The following is a 20058-nucleotide window of genomic DNA, read 5'->3' as shown; positions in this document are numbered from 1 at the left end:
CATTGACTGGTCTGAATACTGTAAACAACTGTCCAGCTGAACTGAAAATTGACATCTGTCAATTTTTAGTTCAGCTGGACTTTTTGTGTGTCAAATGTAATAGTAAAGTATCTTTAACTAAACACAATTGCAGGGCTGAAGCTGATTGAGAAAGGTATCAAAGAATTTTAATGCACTATGAGAAACTGCTGTTAACTTAAGTTTTTGTAAAATCCAGTCCACAACTGAACTTTCAGAAACTAAAAAAATATACTGGATGATGTGCTACTGACTACTGTTGCATGAGATAAAGCTAACCAAGTAACAAATATTAAATGCTTCACCAAAGAAGGTTTCACAGTTAGATTATTCTGTACTAGATAAAAAGGGAAATGGTGAAGATATTTGTTATGTGTAATTATTGATTTGGAATTTATATCATTGTGTCGCATTGCCTACAAACTTATTATCATTGATATTCTGGTATTTTAAAGGATTCAATGAAGAGGATGTAATACAAAAAATATTAGATGATTTGAAAAAATAAAGTGTGCTGCAAGACAAACAAGGAACAAGAATGAAAATAGTATGGATGACATAAACCTTGAAGTAATCAGCACTCAAGAGGCTTATGATTATGTTGAAAAAGCTCATGACTTGCAATAAAATAATTAAGAAATATTAAAATATGTCAACAATGAAAAAAAATTATATAAGCGAACATAAAAAAGAAAAAACACTGTTCAACAACTCTTAGATTCTTTTGTGAAAAAATTCTATATAACCAAATAATTTTGGCAAAAATTTTACATTTGCTTTCAAAGTAAATGTTTTAAAATTGTTTTACATTACCCTGTTTATTGTACTTTATTCAACTAAAATACCTAAAAGTGGTCTAATTTTTTTTATACATGCTATGAGTAAACTGTTGGGGTGAATTTCTGTGCAGTGAATGATTATTATTGGTTCCAAGGGTGAGCACTAAACAAGTTCTATAAGAAAAATTTAATATGCTAAAAAAAAAAATGTGATTAATCAAATGAGGCATCACGACATTTAGTGAATTCCTTCAAAGAACAGTTTGCTCAAATGATTTTGAATTTTCAACAAAGACATTCATCTGGTATGCTTTTGATTCTGTTGCAATTGATAAGAAGTTAATACCATTTATAAAATTATATATTTTAAAGGACACAAGGTTTATATAAAGTTCATTATAAATACCTTGCAATCAGTATTCTTCATGACAATACAATGGTGTGCTAGTGTAAGGTTTAACGGAAAACTAGATAGCGTAAAGTTTAACGGAAAACTGGATGGTGAGTATAGTAGTATCAATTAATCAGTAAAATTTATTAACCTTATTAAATTTCATTGTCAATTGAATTGTACTTTTTTAACTAAATAAATATAGGGACCTAGTTATTACAAACGAAACATCATAAATTAGTACATATGAGTTGACAGGGGATAAGAAAGTTATATAACGTAACTCAGAGATAATATTCGATACCGAAATACATATATATAGTGTTATAACTGCATTGGGATATAGGTTTAGGGTTATATTTTGTATTGGAATTTTACTGAACTTGAATAGAAATCGTGACTCAGACCAGAGCAGCAAAGTACAGTAAACCCTCGCTATTCGCGGTATCTGTATTCGCGGTTTCGCGTATTCGCGATCGCCGATTTAACATAAAATGAAACCTAAAAAAATGTGAATTTTAAATTGCCGTGAATATTTTCCGCCATAAAAAACATGGGCGTGGCTAAAATTATCTTTCCCGGTCAAAACAGCGCTCTGTGGGTGGGGGGAGAGGGGTGACAAAATCGCGAGCGTGAATGTTTCTCGCTAATCCTTGTTCAGTATGTGTTATGCCTTTGTCATGGAAGGTTTCGTCGTTCGCTTTTAATTTATATGTTTATAAATTGAATAAATTTATCAATTTATAAATTGATAAATTTATCAATTTATAAAAAAGTAAGCATATCAATTTATAAATTGATATGCTTACAAAAATGATAAATCTACCGTTTTGCAGTGTAAAACAGACTTTCGAGTGTGTTAACGGAAGAAAGTGACTTTATTGTGGACAAGTTCTTTTTTACCCGTACAAAAATATGGCTACGAATAAAAAGAGAAATGTGAAAATATCAAAGAAGGTGATGACATTAGCGAATAAAATTGAGTTATTAGACAATTTCTAATGGTGAAAGTGTCTCCTCAGTGGCAAAACATAAAATCAATGAGTCAACGGTACGATCAATCAAGAAATCGGAAGAAAAATCCACCGTAGTGTCCGTGAAAACGCGCTAATTGCTTCAAAAATTTGCTCTGTAACTCATGATGTTAAATTAGAAAAAATGGAAAAGGCTTTAAATCTGTGGATAGAAGACAGAACTCAAAATAAAAGTCCGTTAAGTTCACTCATCATTCGCGAAAAGGCAAAACTTCTTTATCAACACTTTAGCGAAACTGGTGATAGCACTAGCGGGATGTTTTTTTTGCTAGCAAGCAAAGGCACTGGTTTGAAAGATTTGTTTGAAATTTCTAATAAATATTACATTTAATATTAAATTGTTTCTTATTTTCATTTCGATGCCATATACTTGCATTTCACTATGTACTGTCTATGTACATAGTCATATTATGAAGGTACATATAATAGAAAGGGTACTAGGAAAGTTTTGCAATATGACGCAACAATGAATCACAGGAAGCTGCTTGTTGCTGCATGTTGAGACATGTTCATACGTGCATAGTAGCCGCCGCGCCAAGTCGATGGGCTCAGTTATTCATTAGTAGTGAGAGTGTAAAGTGCTTGCGATGGCATCGTGGTCACGAAATGAGATAAGGACAGTTTTGCGGTATAATTTCGTGCGTGGTTTAACCATAGACCAGTGCTTAGAAGAAATGACTCTTGCACTAGATGATGATTGTCCACATCATACAACGATATTCAGGTGGTATAGAGAATTCCAAAGGGGAAATTTCACTCTGGAGGATTCTGAGAGGCCGGGAAGGCCACGAACGTCAGTTACGGAGGAAAACGTTACTGCTGTGAGGAAAATGCTTGACGAAAACAGGCGAGTGACCTACCAACAGATAGAGGATACTTTGGGCCTACATGCACCAGCAATTCATTCGATTCTGCAAGATCATTTGCACGTGAAGAAACTTTGTTCTCTCTGGGTGCCGCATCAACTGACTGAAGAGCAGATGACACGACGTGTGACTTGGTGCCGGGAGATGTTAAAAAAGTTTGATAAGGGACAATCTCGGTATGTGAACAACATCATGACAGGTGACGAGACTTGGCTGTACTATTACGATCTGCCGACCAAGGCTCAAAACAAAGTTTGGGTCTTTGATGATGACGACACACCCGTAATTGTCAGAAAATCCCGATCTGTAAAGAAGAAAATGATAGCTGTATTTTTCAAATCGAGTGGAATTGTGGAACGTGTCATTTTGGACACGCAGAAGACAGTCACAGCTAAGTGGTATACTGAACAATGCCTGCCTAAAGTCATTGGATCTATGAAGAACCTGCGGCCAAAGTCAAGAATGGACACCTGGTACCTCCATCACGATAATGCTCCAGCTCACCGCGCCAAAGCCTACATCGAATATTTGACCACGACAGGACTGAAACTTCTCGAGCACCCTCCCTATAGTCCAGACCTTGCTCCCTGTGACTTTGCACTGTTCCCGCATGTGAAAATGAAGCTAAAAGGGAGGCGGTTTTCCAGTGATGAGGACCTTCTACGGGCTTGGGACAACGAGTGTGCTTTACTCCCTAGTGAAACTTGGCAGAACTGGTTTAAAGATTGGTTTCGGAGGATGGAGAGGTGTATTGAATGTAGAGGAAATTACTTTGAAAAAATTAAATAAACAAAGCTGTATTGCAGCTTTGTTTATTCAAAGAGGTAACTACCATCAAGGGTAAAGGGAAGGTTTTTGCTTTCGTAAAGGTGACTATGGTGGTCTGAGATGGTATTTAAGTTCTATATGGTGGAACCAACTGATGATGTTACCAACAGCAAATTCAAAATGGGAAGCATTCAAAGAATTAATCTTGGAAGCCACTAGGCTTTTCATACCAACAAAGAAATATTTTCAAGATTTAGGCCTAAATGGATGTCAGATGAACTAATTAGACATGTCACAGAGAAGAACAATGCATGGGACACACATAAATTAACATGTGACACAGAAGCCTATGATAGATATAAGCTGGTCTGTAACCAAGTTACAAAGGAGGTTAGGCAGGCGAAGGCAAATGATGAGAAATCTTTGGCAAAGGATGCAAAGAAAAACAGCACAGTTCTTTACTTGTGTAAACTCTAGAAGGAAGGGGATGAATCAGATTGGTTCACTTCATATAGATGGCTCAACTGTTGATGATCCTGCTCAGGTAGCTATATTCATCGATTAATGTCGATGAATATTTTGTGAATGCAAAATATTCATCGACATTCATGTGTGATTGTCGATGAATATTTTGCATCGACATTCACACATGAGGAGTTATTCAGGGAGGGGAATGCCAGAGGTGTATTCAACTCTGGCAGCCAGCTAGATAATCTTGTAATAATTGAAAGTAAAGTGGAGGAGAAACTGTTGAAGAAAGGCACCTGGGGTGGATGGAATCTATCCAGTTATATTAAAGGAGGCAGCAAAGGAAGTAAGCAAACCCTTAGCCATAATTATGAGAGCTTCCCTGTACTCAGGGGAGGTACCCATGGACTGGAGATGTGCAAATGTGACCCCAATCCACAAAGGAGGATCAAAGGGAGACACAGGTAATTACAGACCTGTTCGTTTAACTTCTGTTTCAGGGAAATTAATGGAGGCACTGGTTAAAGAAGCATTGCAGGATCATCTAGACAAGACTTCAGTTATAGCTTGAACTCAGCATGGGTTTGTTAAGGGGAAGTCTTGTCTGACTAATTTGATTGGAAACTATGATGTAGTGACAAAGGAACTGGATGCAAAGAATAACTTTGATATCATATATTTGGATCTTAGAAAAGCCTTTGATACTGTTGCACATGGAAGACTGCTGCACAAATTGGAGCAGTGTGGCATTGGAGGCAAATTGCTGCTGGGATAAAGGGATGGTTGAGTGGGAGAAGACAGAGAGTGGTAATCGATGGACACTGCTCTTCGTGGACTAATGTTATTAGTGGAGTCCCTCAGGGTTCAGTGTTGGGTCCATTGTTGTTTTCTGTATTTATAAATAATATTGATGATGGTATATCAGGCTGAATGTCCAAGTTTGCAGACGATACGAAGGTTGGCAGGGTTGTTAATGACACTAATGACAGTGTGGTACTGCACTTAAGGTGGTAGAAAATGAAAAAGACCTGGAAGTAATTGTGCAGTCAAATATGAAGTTTTCTGAGCAATGCAGACAGGCTGCCAGGGCAGGTCATGGGGTATTGTCAATGATATATAGGAATTTGGCTAGCAGGGAGAAGGAGGTGATTGTCCCTCTGTATAAGGCAATGGTCAGGCCACGCCTTGAGTACTGCGTACAGGTCTGGAGGCCTCATTTTAGGAAGGATGTAGATTTACTTGAGCGTGTACAGAGAAGGGCAACAAGATTGGTGAGGGGAATGAAGGGATCCTCTTACCAAGAGAGGCTTAAGTTCTGCAAATTGCAGTGGCTGGAGACTAGGCACCTGCACGGTGATCTGATTGAGGTATATATAAGGCCTTGAATGGGTTGAGCACACTGAATTCTGATGGGATCCTTCCACTTATTCAGATTACGAACCTAAGGGGGCATAAATTCAAATTACGAAAAGACAGATGTAGAATAGATGTGCGGAAATTTGCCTTTAGCCAGCGGGTGGTTAATTGCTGGAACAAACTTCCATCTGTCATTGTGGAAGTTGATAGGTTGAATAAATTTAAGGAGGAACTGGACAGGCATTTGGAGGGAATGGTGTGATTTTTTTTTTTTTTTTTTTTTGGCTGATGCTGCATAAGCTCATACACTTGCTTTCTTGCATCACATGCCACTACTACTACTACTACTACTACACTGCTGCAACAGGATCTAGAAAAGTTGAGCAGATGGGCTGAGAGGTGGCAACTGAAGTTTAACATTGACAAATGTAAAGTACTACATATGGGAAGCAGTAATCCCAGAGTAACGTATTAACTCTGTGGTACCACACTGACAGTGGTAGAGAATGAAAAGGACCTGGGGGTAATTGTGCAGGCAGATATGAAGTTCTCTGAGCAGTGCAGATGGTCTGCAAGAGTAGCTCATGGTGTCTTGTCAATGATATACAGGAATTTTTCTAGAAGGTATAAGGTGATTATCCCCTTGTATAAGGCAATGGTCAGGCCAAACCTTGAGTACTGTATACAGGTCTGGAGGCCTTATTTTAAGAAGGATGTAGAGCTATTGGAACGAGTACAGAGAAGGGCAACAAGATTAGTGAATGGAACAAAGGGTTGCTCTTATGAAGAAAGGCTTAAGTTTTGCAAATTACAGTGTCTGGAGACTAGGTAACTGCGAGATGATCTGATTGAGGTGTATAAAGCTTTGAATGGTTTGAGCATGCTCAATGCTGATGGGATTCGTCCTCATGCTCAGAATAATCCCCCGAGAGGGCATAAATTCAAATTGCGTAAAGATAGTTGTAGGATAGATGTGCGGAAATTTGCCTTTAGCCAGCGGATGGTTGATTGCTGGAACAAACTTCCATCTGTCGTTGTAGAAGTTGATAGCTTAAACAGATTCAAGGCAGAACTTGACAAACATTTGGAGCAAGTGGATGAGTGAAATAATGTTTTTTTTTGTTTTTTTTTTTTGGCTGATGCTATATAAGCTTGTTTCTTGCATCATGTGCCTTTGCTAATGCTAATGGTTTTGTTACTTGTCACTTACCTGGAGAGGTCTGGATTAAAATCCTGTCAGAGAGTGGAGAGACTTTAAAAGATCTCTTCAATCATGGTTATAATTAGTAAATCTCAGCTGGGTTTATCAGCCTGCAAACATGCAAACCAGCCTGTGAACACACACATATGTGCAGATATGATACATGATAAGCCATTACATGGTGTTCAATAGTCAAAGTAGTTGATACTCTTCCCCCCAAATAATCAAATCAACCTTGAAGTCATGCTCATTTCGCTTATTCAAAGCTTTACAGAAATGGCAACCACGAACCTTTTCTGATTAAATTTAATTGAAACAATATTTACCACTATGAAAATTATCATATCAAGAAAATCATGCAGCATTCATAAATGTTTAAGAATAGAATTAATATAAAATCATCAATTTACTGAATCTTCATTACAGAAAATGCAAACAGTTTGAGGACATTGTAGAAATAAAAACAGGGAAAAGAAAGAAAGAAAATAATAATAAATCAATTATCCCCACCTATACCTTGATCTCCCAGGCAACTTCAGGTCCTTTAGAAAAGTGATGAGTTGTACTATGAATAGGGATCTCACATTTTATAGCAGTGGAATTCAGATAGACAGCAGATGTAACTGTTGGGAATTCAGAAACTTCCCAATTGCCATCAGCATTCTTGAAATAGAAATTTATTTATATAGATTAAAGAGCTAAAGCATACAAAAAACTACAGAACTTTAATATCATTATAATTAATCAATATTAATAAAGAATTAATTAATTAAAAAATAATAAAGTACAAAACCTAATATCATAAATTATAAGCAAACAATTTAATGAGAATTACGATACATATACTCACTTGTCTAGTGAAATATATATGATATATATTTATACAAGTATATATGATATATACTTGTCTAGTGAAATATATATGATATATATTTCACTAGACAAGTGATATAGTGGCAAATCAAGATATTTTTCTTGAAATTCAACTTTGATATTTGCACATGATTTTGAACAAAATACTGTTTGGCTATATACACACATTCAGACAGAGAATATGGCATGATGGCATTGTCATGAACAAACTGGTATGGACATCCATATTGGTTTTTGTGCAAGAAATAAACTATTCCAATGCTATATACACCATTTAAATATTTTATTAAAATTTAAATCAAATCTTATCCCATCTTGCCTATGTATACCTTACCATATTTACACTTATTTTTGTACGTCTTCTATTGTAATATGATTCAGATCACTGAACACTTTTCACTTTATTAATCAGCTTAAAGATCAGAGCAAGAGCATACTTTTAACAGATTCAGATTCGTTTTGTTTTTTGCCAATGCCTTTTATGAGTGAATCATTATCATTCTTCTGTAATTAATATTTCATATTGTGTTATTGTTTAGGTTTCTTGAATAATTTTCTGTATTTTTGTTAACTAAATGCCTGGATACCTGTTATTTAATAATAATCCATTACTAGCACTGATTTCTTCTGCAATTTTTTTTCTTATCATCACAAATTTTTAAACATCCACTCATTAAAGTTTTGATACCTATTTTAATATTTTAAGGTGACAACTCACAACCATGCTTTTGTAATAAATATTCTGTGTTGCATTATTGTTTATGTTGTTCAAATATTTTTTTATGGTCTTGTTAATTAAATGCCTTGGATACCTATTATTTAATAATAATCCTGCAAGCAGTATTGATTTTATCTGTGATTTTTATTGGTTATCACAAATATCCACTCATAAAAATTTTGATAATGCCCATTTAATCTTTGTGGGTAATTATCAAATCAGAAGAGTATTATCAGCCAGAACCAAATCTGCTGATGATTGGGAGGTGGGGGGGAATGATGATCTAAGTAACTCCTTTTTGTGAAAGAGATCTTCAAACAGTTAATGTGGAATATATAGGTGTGCATTGCCATGCTTCATAATGTCTGATCATAACTGTCAAATGATTTATCCATTTGATGATTTATCGAATAATATTCTGTAGAGATAAGGAGGTCATAATCCCACTGTATAAGACCACATTTTAAATACTGTGCCCAAGAAGCTCAGTGGCTTTTTCAGGGAAAAAGCCACTGAGCTTCTTGAAAGATGGCACCTTGCATGGCGAGATCAGCAAATGTATGGCTGTATGAGGAAATACTTCGACTGTCTACAGATCTTGTCAACTGGGCACTTTAGAGAGAATCTGATTGAAATTTATAAAGGCTTTCAAAGGGCTTGGTAAAATGAATGAAGACAGAATTTTCACTGTTATAAAGAATTTCAGAACTAGGGACCATAAATTCAAATTACAGGGGAAGAGGTTTGGGCTAGATTGCAGAAAGTTTTCTTTTAGCCAGTGTGTTGTTGATAACTGGCACAAGTTGCCTCTGCAGGTTGTTAAGGCTGACAGTTTGAAGAAATTCAAAAGGTCTACTAGATAGTTACCTATGTGAGTAGGAAAGCATATAATCTGTATTTTCCTATCTACTTTTTAAAAATTTTTTTAAAATTTTTTTTGGCTAGCTGGTGGAGCCTGTGGCTTCCTTGCATTATATGACTAATACTAAATTCTTTGCAACAATGATATTTAGAAAGGATGGAATGATTTAAAAATTTAAATTATTAAATTATTCAACTGTGAAATTTAATTATAAAATTTGATTAAAGAGGCCTGTGCACTCTGAATTCATTATTACTATTATGGATTATTGCAGACACAGAGCGAAATCATACATATATTAAATCAGATACATACAAAAGCTTTCGGTTAGTTTGTTAACCTTCACATGCGTCACAGCCACAGGCTTCAACATCCAACAATTAACCACCAGATCACACAGTTCATATACATGACTGGCAACACACGCCCTCATGTACCACACTCTTTACTGTCAGTTTGACTGATGAAGGTTAACAAACTAACCGAAAGCTTTTGTATGTATCTAATTTAATATATGTACTTTTTCAAATTAATATTAAACTTGTCATTATTTATTCTGTCTCCATTTTGCTCTGTGTCTGCAATAATCCACAATAATAATTATAAAATTAAATTTCTGTGGGAAGGACTAACTTTACCTTTGCCTGGGTAATTCTGCATAAAAGGTTAGCTGTAGGTTTAAAGTTGCTGCCATATACAGTAACAGTGTCACATGAAGTTGTTAGTGAATTGCACAGACCTTGGTTACCAGCTTCTAACAACTGAATGTCATTGTTATCTATGAGTAAAAAAAAATTAAAAATGCACTTTAGAATTAATTATTTAAAAAATATACAAAAAAGCTAAATTTCAAATAAAATTTTCTGCTTAAATTTTTTGCTAAATATCCTAATAATAATAATAATAATAATAATAATCAAGTTAATTATAAAGAGAAGTTTTCTAAAGATTATTAAACAAACCTTCCACACTGCTGCAGTCATAACCACCAAATCCAGGATCACATAAACACCCATGTTTCTCACAAATTCCTCTTCCACTGCAATCATTGGGACAGTTTAGGGCTTCGAGGATATTTTCTGGGGCTATGTCACTACCTGAGCCAATCCGATAAAGTTCAGATCTTTTTCTGAGAAATTCTTGCTCGCAATGTGTTTCCAACACAGGAAGAGAATGCAATGCCCATGTAGTATTGTCCATCAAGGTCACGTCTGCAAAAAAAAAAAAAAAAAAAAAGTAATAAAGATAATGCAATGTATAAAGGTAACAGTTAAGATAACATTCAATGTAAATAAAATGATTAATATAAGTTTCAAATATTTCCTTTAAAAGGTTTTTATAAAGAATTATTAACAATTATCAAATACAAAATGTAACACAGAACATGTGCGAAGGGCATGCTGACTCAGACGACAAATGAGGATAATATAATATATCATTGTTAAATAAGACAGTTTCATTCAAACTACACTTTATTTATGTTGTATATATTATCCTATAGTATTCAAAATTAAGGATTATATTGGGAATAGACATTCTGGAAATTAACTGAATCACAATCACTCTGTAAAGCATAAAAATGATAACCTCCTACTGGCTGGTTAAAATGCAAGTATGCTCTACACTGGATTAAAATAGGACATATACAAAAATAAATTTTTCAAATTAAATAATGAAAAAAATATTGTGAACATAAAAGCAAAGATCCTTATATTTAAATATTTCAAATTTTAATTCAGTTTTATTATTATTTATACAACTTTTTTTTCTTTTTTTTTCTTACTGTAAAAGGAGACATTAAAACATTTTATTTTTGTACTTTTTCAGAGAGTAAGGAACAACTTTTGTTTCACCTTCCCATTCAACTGATTGGGCTACAACTTATATCTATGGAGATCAACAGCTGTCTCAACAATATTTCATACACTGTCTGTTATGCAAGTGACTATCTCCTTTCACACAGTCCAGTGATCCTCCCTGAAATGCTGCAGAATTTTCAGAAGGAATGTACAGTTCTTTGACTATTTTGTCATGATGAAATAAACACTATAACTGGTAAATGATCAAATGATCTGCCACTCAATTTGTTTATTTTATATATTCCATATAAATAGACAAATTCTATTTTTTGCCCTGAAACTTCATTCTTAATTGCATATACTTGCAATACAAATCTGCCCCTTTTCTTTTACAGTCATTTTTCCCACAATGCTGTTACAGTAGAATCTACATTGTCTACCTTAATTCAATTATTTCTATTCTTTCTTTTAAAAAAGTCTACATTGTGGCATTTTATTATACTGCACATTAACTAGTAAAGCAGTAAGCATATACAATACTTCCTTAAACAGAAAGTGATGAAACTAAAACCTAAGGGAATAGATGACAACGTGATATTGCTTGTATTGATGTCACATGTGTACAGTATATGGGAAGCTTTGATTATGTTACTGAGCCATTCTTTGTTGCTTGTTGAGTGCTGTTAGTACTGTACTGCAAATTGGTTTCCTCTGTAAACAATGCCTCAAATATGGAAACACATCTGCTACAAGCAACTGATAATCTTGAAAGTTACTTCTTGAAAAGTAAACCTGAAAACATGCCTCCTGAAGAATTCCATGAACTGTTTTTGTCTAATAAAGAAGATTGGCAAATTATTGGGTCTAAACAAACAGGTGGTAATGTATATGTCTGTAAAAACATGTATGTAAAAATGCTTTTCTAACCCTATGTACATGCCTTTAATTCAAGTTTAGGATTTTATACTCACCATAAAGCTAACCTTAAAGTTTTAGAATTTTATCTTTTAGTACTTAAAGATTTAATTACCATCAGGGGTAAAGGAAAGGGTTTTTGCTTCCGTAAAGGTGAGTACAGTGGTCTCAGACAGTTTTTAAATTCTGCAGTGGAATCAACTGATGATTTTACCAACAGTAAATTCTAAGGAAAGTCTTGTCTGACAAATTTGATAGGATATTATGATGTGGTTACAAAGGAACTGGATGCAAAAAATAATTTTGATATCATATATTTGGATTTCAGGAAAGCTTTTGACACTGTTGCGCATGGAAGACTATTGTACAAATTGGAGCAGAATGGTATTAAGGGTAAGTTGCTACAATGGATAAAAGGATGGTTAAGTGGGAGAAGACAGAGGGTGGTAATCAATGGGTGCTGCTCTTCATGGACTAATGTTATTAGTGGAGTCCCACAGGGTTCGGTGTTAGGTCCACTGTTGTTTTGTATATTTATCAATGATATTGATGAAGGTATATCAGGCTTAATGTCGAAGTTTGCAGATGATACAAAGGTTGGCAGGGTTGTTAATGACAGTAATGGCAGTGTGCTACTGCAACAGGATCTAGATAATTTGGGCAGATGGGCTAAGAAGTGGCAACTGAAGTTTAACCTTGACAAATGCAAAGTACTGCATATGGGTAGAAGTAACCCCAGAGAAACGTACCAACTGTGTGGTACTACACTTAAGGTGGTAGAAAATGAAAAAGACCTGGGAGTAATTGTGCAGTCAGATATGAAGTTTTCTGAGCAATGCAGACAGGCTGCCATGGCAGGTCAAGGGGTGTTGTCAATGATATATAGGAATTTTTCTAGCAGGGAGAAGGAGGTGATTGTCCCTCTGTATAAGGCAATGGTCAGGCCACGCCTTGAGTACTGCGTACAGGTCTGGAGGCCTCATTTTAGGAAGGATGTAGATTTACTTGAGCATGTACAGAGAAGGGCAACAAGATTGGTGAGGGGAATGAAGGGATCCTCTTACCAAGAGAGGCTTAAGTTCTGCAAATTGCAGTGGCTGGAGACTAGACACCTGCGCGGTGATCTGATTGAGGTGTATAAGGCTTGAATGGGTTGAGCACACTGAATTCTGATGGGATCCTTCCACTTGTTCAGATTACGAACCTAAGGGGGCATAAATTCAAATTAAGAAAAGACAGATATAGAATAGATGTGCGGAAATTTGCCTTTAGCCAGCGGGTGGTTAATTGCTGGAACAAACTTCCATCTGTTGTTGTGGAAGTTGACAGGTTAAATAAATTTAAGGAGAAACTGGACAGGCATTTGGAGGGAATGGTGTGATTTTTTTTTTTTTTTTTTTGGCTGATGCTGCATAAGCTCATACACTTGCTTTCTTGCATCACATGCCACTACTACTACTACTACTACTTCAAAGGTTGACATATTCTGGAATATACAGCAGCTGTCTACAGCCATGGATTCTTCATAAAAATCTATGATGCAGATAATTATTCCGCAAGGTTATAACAATTTCTCTTCTCTTCCCTACAGTAATGTATTCTCTAAGATTTTAAATCACTATTCTGAAGCATTCTATACAAATAATTCCAATTAATCTAAAATAACTTACTATCATCGAAAACATACCTACAGCATAAGATGTTAACTAATACTTCACTGTTATATAAGATCTAGGTACAAATTAAGATTAAATAAAATAAATCATAAGATACTAAGTAAATACCTAGGAAAAGCATTCATATGCACATTATGATGTGATTCAAATGTATAGTTTTGAAAGTAAAATTTTTTATACAAAATAGTGCTACCTCAACTGAATAACAACTACATATTCACATTTAACCCTATACAAATATAACTACTAAAAATAAAATTCGCTGGACAGTGCAGTGTTGAGTCAGTTTGGTGTGACATAAACATTGGGAGATCAAAATTGAGAGTAGGAGTGTGCTATAGGCCTAATGACTCTGATGAGTATAATAAGGAACTGTACAGGGAAATAGAGTGGGCCAGTAAATCAGAGAGTCTTATAATGGGAGATTTTAATTTCCCAGATATTGACTGGAATTTGGGGGCTGGTTACTCACACACTAGCAGGGCTTTTGTGGATTTATTGGATGATTGTTTTCTACATCAGCATGTTCGGGAGGCAACTAGAGGGAGTAATACTCTTGATTTGATTATCAGCAGTGATTCTTCATGCATTAAGAATCTGCAGATAAATGAACCACTAGGTGGCAGTGATCACAGTGTGCTGAAGTGGGATTTACTCAAAGAGGTAACTACCATTAGGGGTAAAGGGAAGGGTTATTGCTTCTGTAAAGGCGACTACGATGGACTGAGACAGTATTTAAATTCTATACAGTGGGACCAACTGATGATGTTACCAACAGCAAATTCAAAATGGGAAGCATTCAAAGAACTTATCTTGGAAGCTACTAGGCTTTACATACCAACTAAGAAATATTGTTCAAGGTTTAGGCCAAAATGGATGTCAGATAAACTAATGAGGCATATGGCAGAGAAGAAAAATGCATGGGATACATACAAATTAACACATGACACAGAAGCCTATGATAGCAGAGGTGAATTCAACTCTAGCAGTAAGCTACAGAATCTTGAAATAACTGGGAGTAAAGTGGAGGAGAAACTGTTGAAGATAAACACAAGAAAGGCACCCGGGGTGGATGGGATCTATCCAGTTATATTAAAGGAGGCAGCAAAGGAAGTAAGCAAACCCTTAGCCATAATTAAGAGAGCTTCCTTGGACTCAGGGGAGGTACCCATAGACTGGAAATGTGCAAATGTGACCCCAATTCACAAAGGAGGATCAAAGGCTGACACAAGTAATTATAGACCTGTGAGCTTAACTTCTGTTCCAGGAAAATTAATGGAGGCACTGGTTAAAGAAGCAGTGCAGGATCATTTAGACAAGACTTCAGTTATAGCTCAGACACAGCATGGTTTTGTTAAGGGGAAGTCTTGCCTGACCAACTTGATTGGATACTATGATGCAGTCACAAAAGAACTGGATGCAGGGAATAACTTTGATATTATATACTTGGATCTTAGAAAGGCTTTTGATACTGTTGCACATGGAAGACTGCTACACAAATTGGAGCAGTGTGACATTGGAGGCAAATTGCTGCTATGGATAAAGGGGTGGTTGAGGGGGAGAAGACAGAGAGTGGTAATCAATGGACACTGCTCATCGTGGACTGATGTTATTAGTGGAGTCCCTCAGGGCTCGGTGTTGGGTCCATTATTGTTTTCTGTATTTATAAATGATATTGATGATGGTATATCGGGCTTAATGTCCAAGTTTGCAGACGATACAAAGGTTGGCAGGGTTGTCAAGGACACTACTGACACTATGCTGCTGCAACAGGATCTGGAAAGGTTGAGCAGATGGGCTGAGAGGTGGCAAATGAAGTTTAACATTGACAAATGTAAAGTACTACACATGGGAAACAGCAACCCCAGAGCAACGTATCAACTCTGTGGTACTACACTGACAGTGGTAGAGAATGAAAGGGACTTGGGGGTGGTTGTGCAGGCAGATATGAAGTTCTCTGAGCAGTGCAGACGGGCTGCAAGAGTAGCTCATGGAGTATTGTCAATGATATACAGGAATTTTTCCAGCAGGGATAAGGAGGTGATTATTCCATTGTATAAGGCGATGGTCAGGCCACACCTAGAGTACTGTATACAGGTCTGGAGGCCTCATTTCAAGAAGGATGTAGAGCTGCTGGAACGAGTACAGAGAAGGGCAACAAGATTAGTGAATGGAACAAAGGGGTGCTCTTACGAAGAAAGGCTTAAGTTTTGCAAATTACAGTGTCTGGAGACTAGGCACCAGCGAGGTGATCTGATAGAGGTGTATAAAGCCTTGAATGGTTTAAGCATGCTCAATGCTGATGGGATTCTTCCTCTAGCTCAGAAAAATCACCTGAGAGGGCATAAATTCAAATTGAGGAAAGACAGATGTAGGACAGACGTGCGGAAATTTGCCTTTAGCCAGCGGGTGGTTGGTTGGTGGAACAGACTTCCATCCCTTGTGGTGGAGGTTGATAGCCTAAATAAGTTTAAGGCTCAGCTGGACAGGTATTTTGAACGAACAGAGGGGTGAAGTGGAAGTGGGTTTTTTTTTTTTTTTTTTTTGGCTGATGCTGCATAAGCTTGCTTTCTTGCATCAAATGCCTCTACTAATGCTAATGCTAATGCTAACAACTACATATTCACATTTAACCCTATACAAATATAACTACTAAAAATAAAAATCACAAAGGACTAAAGAAGCATAAGAACAGGTTATCACTGTCAGACTTACAGGAATATTTAGAGGATGAGCTGTAAATTACCCAAGGGTTCAGTGTTGGGCCCATTCTTTTTTTCAATATTTATCAATGAAGGTATATTAAGCGTAATGTCTAAGTTTGCAGATGATATAAAAGTTGACAGGGTGGTTAACAACAGCCTTCAGGGTGAACTACTGCAACAAGGTCTAAGAAAATTAGTTCGACAGGCTGAGAAATGGCAGTTGAAGTTTAACATTGACAAATGCAAGGTACTGCATATGGGAAGTAGTAACCCCAGAGTAACTTATCAACTGTGTTGTACTAGACTCAGGGTAATGAAGAATGAAAAAGACCTAGAGGTAAAAATACCAGTCAGACATGAAATTCTCTGAGCAGTGTAGACAGGCTGCCAGGACAGCTCAGGGAGTTTTGTCAATGATATACAGAAACTTTGCAAGCAGAGATAAGGAGATAATTAAGCCTTTGTCTAAGGCCATGGTTAGGCCCCATCTTGAGTACTGCATACAGGTCTGGAGACCTCACTTTAGGAAGGATGTAGATCTGCTGGAGCAGGTGAAGAGAAGGGCAACCAGACTGGTGAAAGGAACAAAAGGGTGCTCTTACCTAGAAAGGCTACTGCATCAGCAGTTTGATCAAAGTATCATTTTGTCATGGCATGGATTTGTTTAGCATTCTGAATGCAGTGATTCCCTGGCTATTATGGCATCGTGGTCCTCCGACGAGATGGGGCATAATGGTCAGTCTATTCTATTCTATGTAATTTTATGTTTTATTATTTTTGTTTATTGGTCTTGTATTGTTGGTAGAATACGTTTCCACATTAGTGATATTTCACGCAATCCAGAAAAAGGTGCTATCATAGGGGCACCACTAAATTTCATTGAATCTGGACTTCATTTTCTAAATTATTATTGAGCGTTTCTTCTGCAATACCCTATTCTTCTTTATATTTCTTTCCCCTCTCTTTTTCTTGTGTTACTTTACCTGTTAATTTCATCTTCACTCTACTGGTTTGCCATGCTACTGGCACACATTTTATTTAATTTTACTTTACCTTTTATTTAAGTTAATTACATGCAACATGTTGTGTTTTTTGCATTTTTGCTGTCGCTGATGTCGGCTTCACTATCTTTATTTTTTGTTTTTATTTAATTTTGCATTTATTTTTGCTGTTTATTCTTCAATTAAACTGAATTTAATTTGAGTTTTATATATATATATATTTCTACATGCAGATAGTTTATGTTATAATTAATTAATTATGCTAGTATAGGTAAATATATTTATTATATAAAAATGGAAATATATTACTAAAAAAACAATGTTTACTTTTTGAACAGAGCTAAGGCAGTTAAAGTTTGCATTAGAAAAGAGTCATCTTATAAAGGCATTGGACTACCATACTACACAGGTATAACTACGGATTTCCCCAGCTACTACTACTAACAAATAGCAATTCCCATATGAGAAAAACCAAGAGAGGCTTCAGTTCTTTTTTTTTTTTTGGTAGTTGTTGGTGCATCGGCATCTGCGGCCATAATGCACCTCCCAAGGTTTTTGCAGTACTTTGATCCAAGCCCGAGGCGGGATTCGAACCCGCGACCTTTGAGTTGCCAGGTAGATACTTTATCCACCCGGCCAGCCCGGTCGGCGCTTCAGTTCTGCAAACTGCAGCATTTGGAGACTAGCCACCTGTGAGGTGATCTGTTTGAAGTGTTTAAGGCTTTGAATGGATTGAGCAATCTTAAAGCTGATAGCATTTTCCCTCTTGCTCAGACTACTTACAAGCACAAATTCAAACTGAGAAAGGATGGTTGCATGATAGATGTGTGGGCATTTGCTTTCAGCCAGTGGGTGGTTGATTTTTGGAACAAACTGCCATCTGCTGTTATGGAAGTGGGCAATTTGAATAAAGTCAAGGAAGAACTAGACAATTGGAGGGAATGGACAGGTGATAGGGGTTTTTTTTTTTTTTTGCTGATGCTTTATAACCTTTCTTTCTTGCATCATATGCCACTACTACTAAGATAAATTATAGAATGTCTTAATGTACCGTTTGAAATTGACTCAAAGTTTGAATAGCATAAAGCTTAATGAGCGGTACTCACCATCCTAACTCCATGTAACGTAGCAGATTATCTAAGGTGAGTACTACCGCTCATTAAGCTTTATGCTATTCAAACTTTGAGCCACTACTACTACTACTACTAACAATAATTATTATCATTTATTTGTAATGTGCTGCTAACATCCAGAAGGAATTTTGAACTTTATTGTTATCTCATCAGTAAGTGACTAGGCACCCCATCAATGTAGCACAAAGGCTTTAATGGTAAACTGTAAAAAGTTCAATTGACTGAGTGGAGCCAGGTTAGAACCCAACTTGGGACAGAATAGAGTGGTGCTCTCAAAAATATTGCATATAGTTTGTAAATCAGATGCTTGCCATATGAGAAGATCCAATTTGCTAAATGGAAAATCAGTAAATAAATCCATAAAGATGCACGCAATAGTCAATGAAGATATGCCAGAAAATACTCAAACAACAACCAAAAGGAAACAGTATGTGAATAATTCAAATGTTTCCCACCACTGATGTATTAAAAAACAAAACAAAAACTGCATTACAGTATTACATAATAAAAGACTTACCTAATACACAGATATCCACAGCTTGAGAGAGAATTTCAGGATAAAGATACTCAGAGCATTTTTTGGCAATTGTAGAATTCAATAATACATTTTTACAGAGACTTCTTACATCATGTTCCTGCAATCCACTGGGAGTTGGCCAAGTGATAGGTATAGAGTTATGATCTGCAGAAAAGAGATCACCAGAGAATATATAGCGTGGTTCATCTTCTGGCAGGTACAAATTTCCAGGAATATCACCACGTGGGGTCCTTTTAAATCGATTTAAGATTTCACTACTAAGTAGATAATGATTACCATGCATAATGTGTCCATATGCTTCTTTTAGTTCTGAAGTGATATTTAAAATACTACTTCCACTCTCATCCAACAAAATATCCTCACTATTGTGTGTGACTATCAATGAATTAGAAAATGATCCAGAAATCTGTGGCCTAGCTTTACTTTTATTTAGTAATTCTTGTGTAATATCAACTGAACTTAGAAGATTAAAATGATTTATGTTTTGATACATGCCACAATCACAGTCCTGACTCAACAAATCACATTTGAATACGCTTTTATCATGAGGTATGTGATCAAACTTGGTTTCGTTTGTATTAATTTTGACCTGACGAAAATTGAAGGGATTTTTATGGCAATTGCAGAAATGAAGCTTCTGGGACAAGTTTAATTTGGCAGGAATGTTATCAAAAAGGCTTTCTCCAAGATTAATCCTGTAAATAAAAAATACAGAAGAGTATGAAAAAATAATGAAATTATCATCACTTAGATACCAATTAACATAAATACGTCTAATTACATGCAAATTCATTAAAAAAAAAGACTTCAGAAACTCAGTCAGGTAATTTTAACAGTTCTGTTTCAGTGTAAGCACCTGTTCACAGTGAGATCCTCTAAAATGATGCTTCTGGATTTTCATATTACCATCTCTGGGATCCAAATGTCTGCTGGCATGTTTACCATGCATGGTAAACC

General features: G+C 36.0%; 1 protein-coding gene across 1 annotated transcript in view; it reads right to left on the bottom strand.

Moving 5' to 3' along the window:
- The window catches only part of LOC150075941 (von Willebrand factor D and EGF domain-containing protein-like), a 213488-nt gene that overhangs the window by 72239 nt on the left and 121191 nt on the right, over positions 1-20058 (bottom strand). The window contains exons 12-15 of the mRNA XM_090388022.1: positions 19081-19796; positions 10297-10545; positions 9973-10112; positions 7398-7544 (exon numbers count right to left, since the gene is read on the bottom strand). Of these exons, the coding sequence (XP_090244148.1) occupies positions 7398-7544; positions 9973-10112; positions 10297-10545; positions 19081-19796 (1252 nt within the window). The remainder of the gene's footprint in view (positions 1-7397; positions 7545-9972; positions 10113-10296; positions 10546-19080; positions 19797-20058) is intronic.

The sequence above is a fragment of the Mastigoproctus giganteus genome, chromosome 13, assembly GCF_048544385.1.
Source record: "Mastigoproctus giganteus isolate SK-2022 chromosome 13, ASM4854438v1, whole genome shotgun sequence".
Taxonomy (NCBI): Eukaryota; Metazoa; Arthropoda; class Arachnida; order Uropygi; family Thelyphonidae; genus Mastigoproctus; species Mastigoproctus giganteus.
Note: the sequence above shows the minus strand (reverse complement) of the source record. Positions and strands in the feature narration are given on the sequence as shown.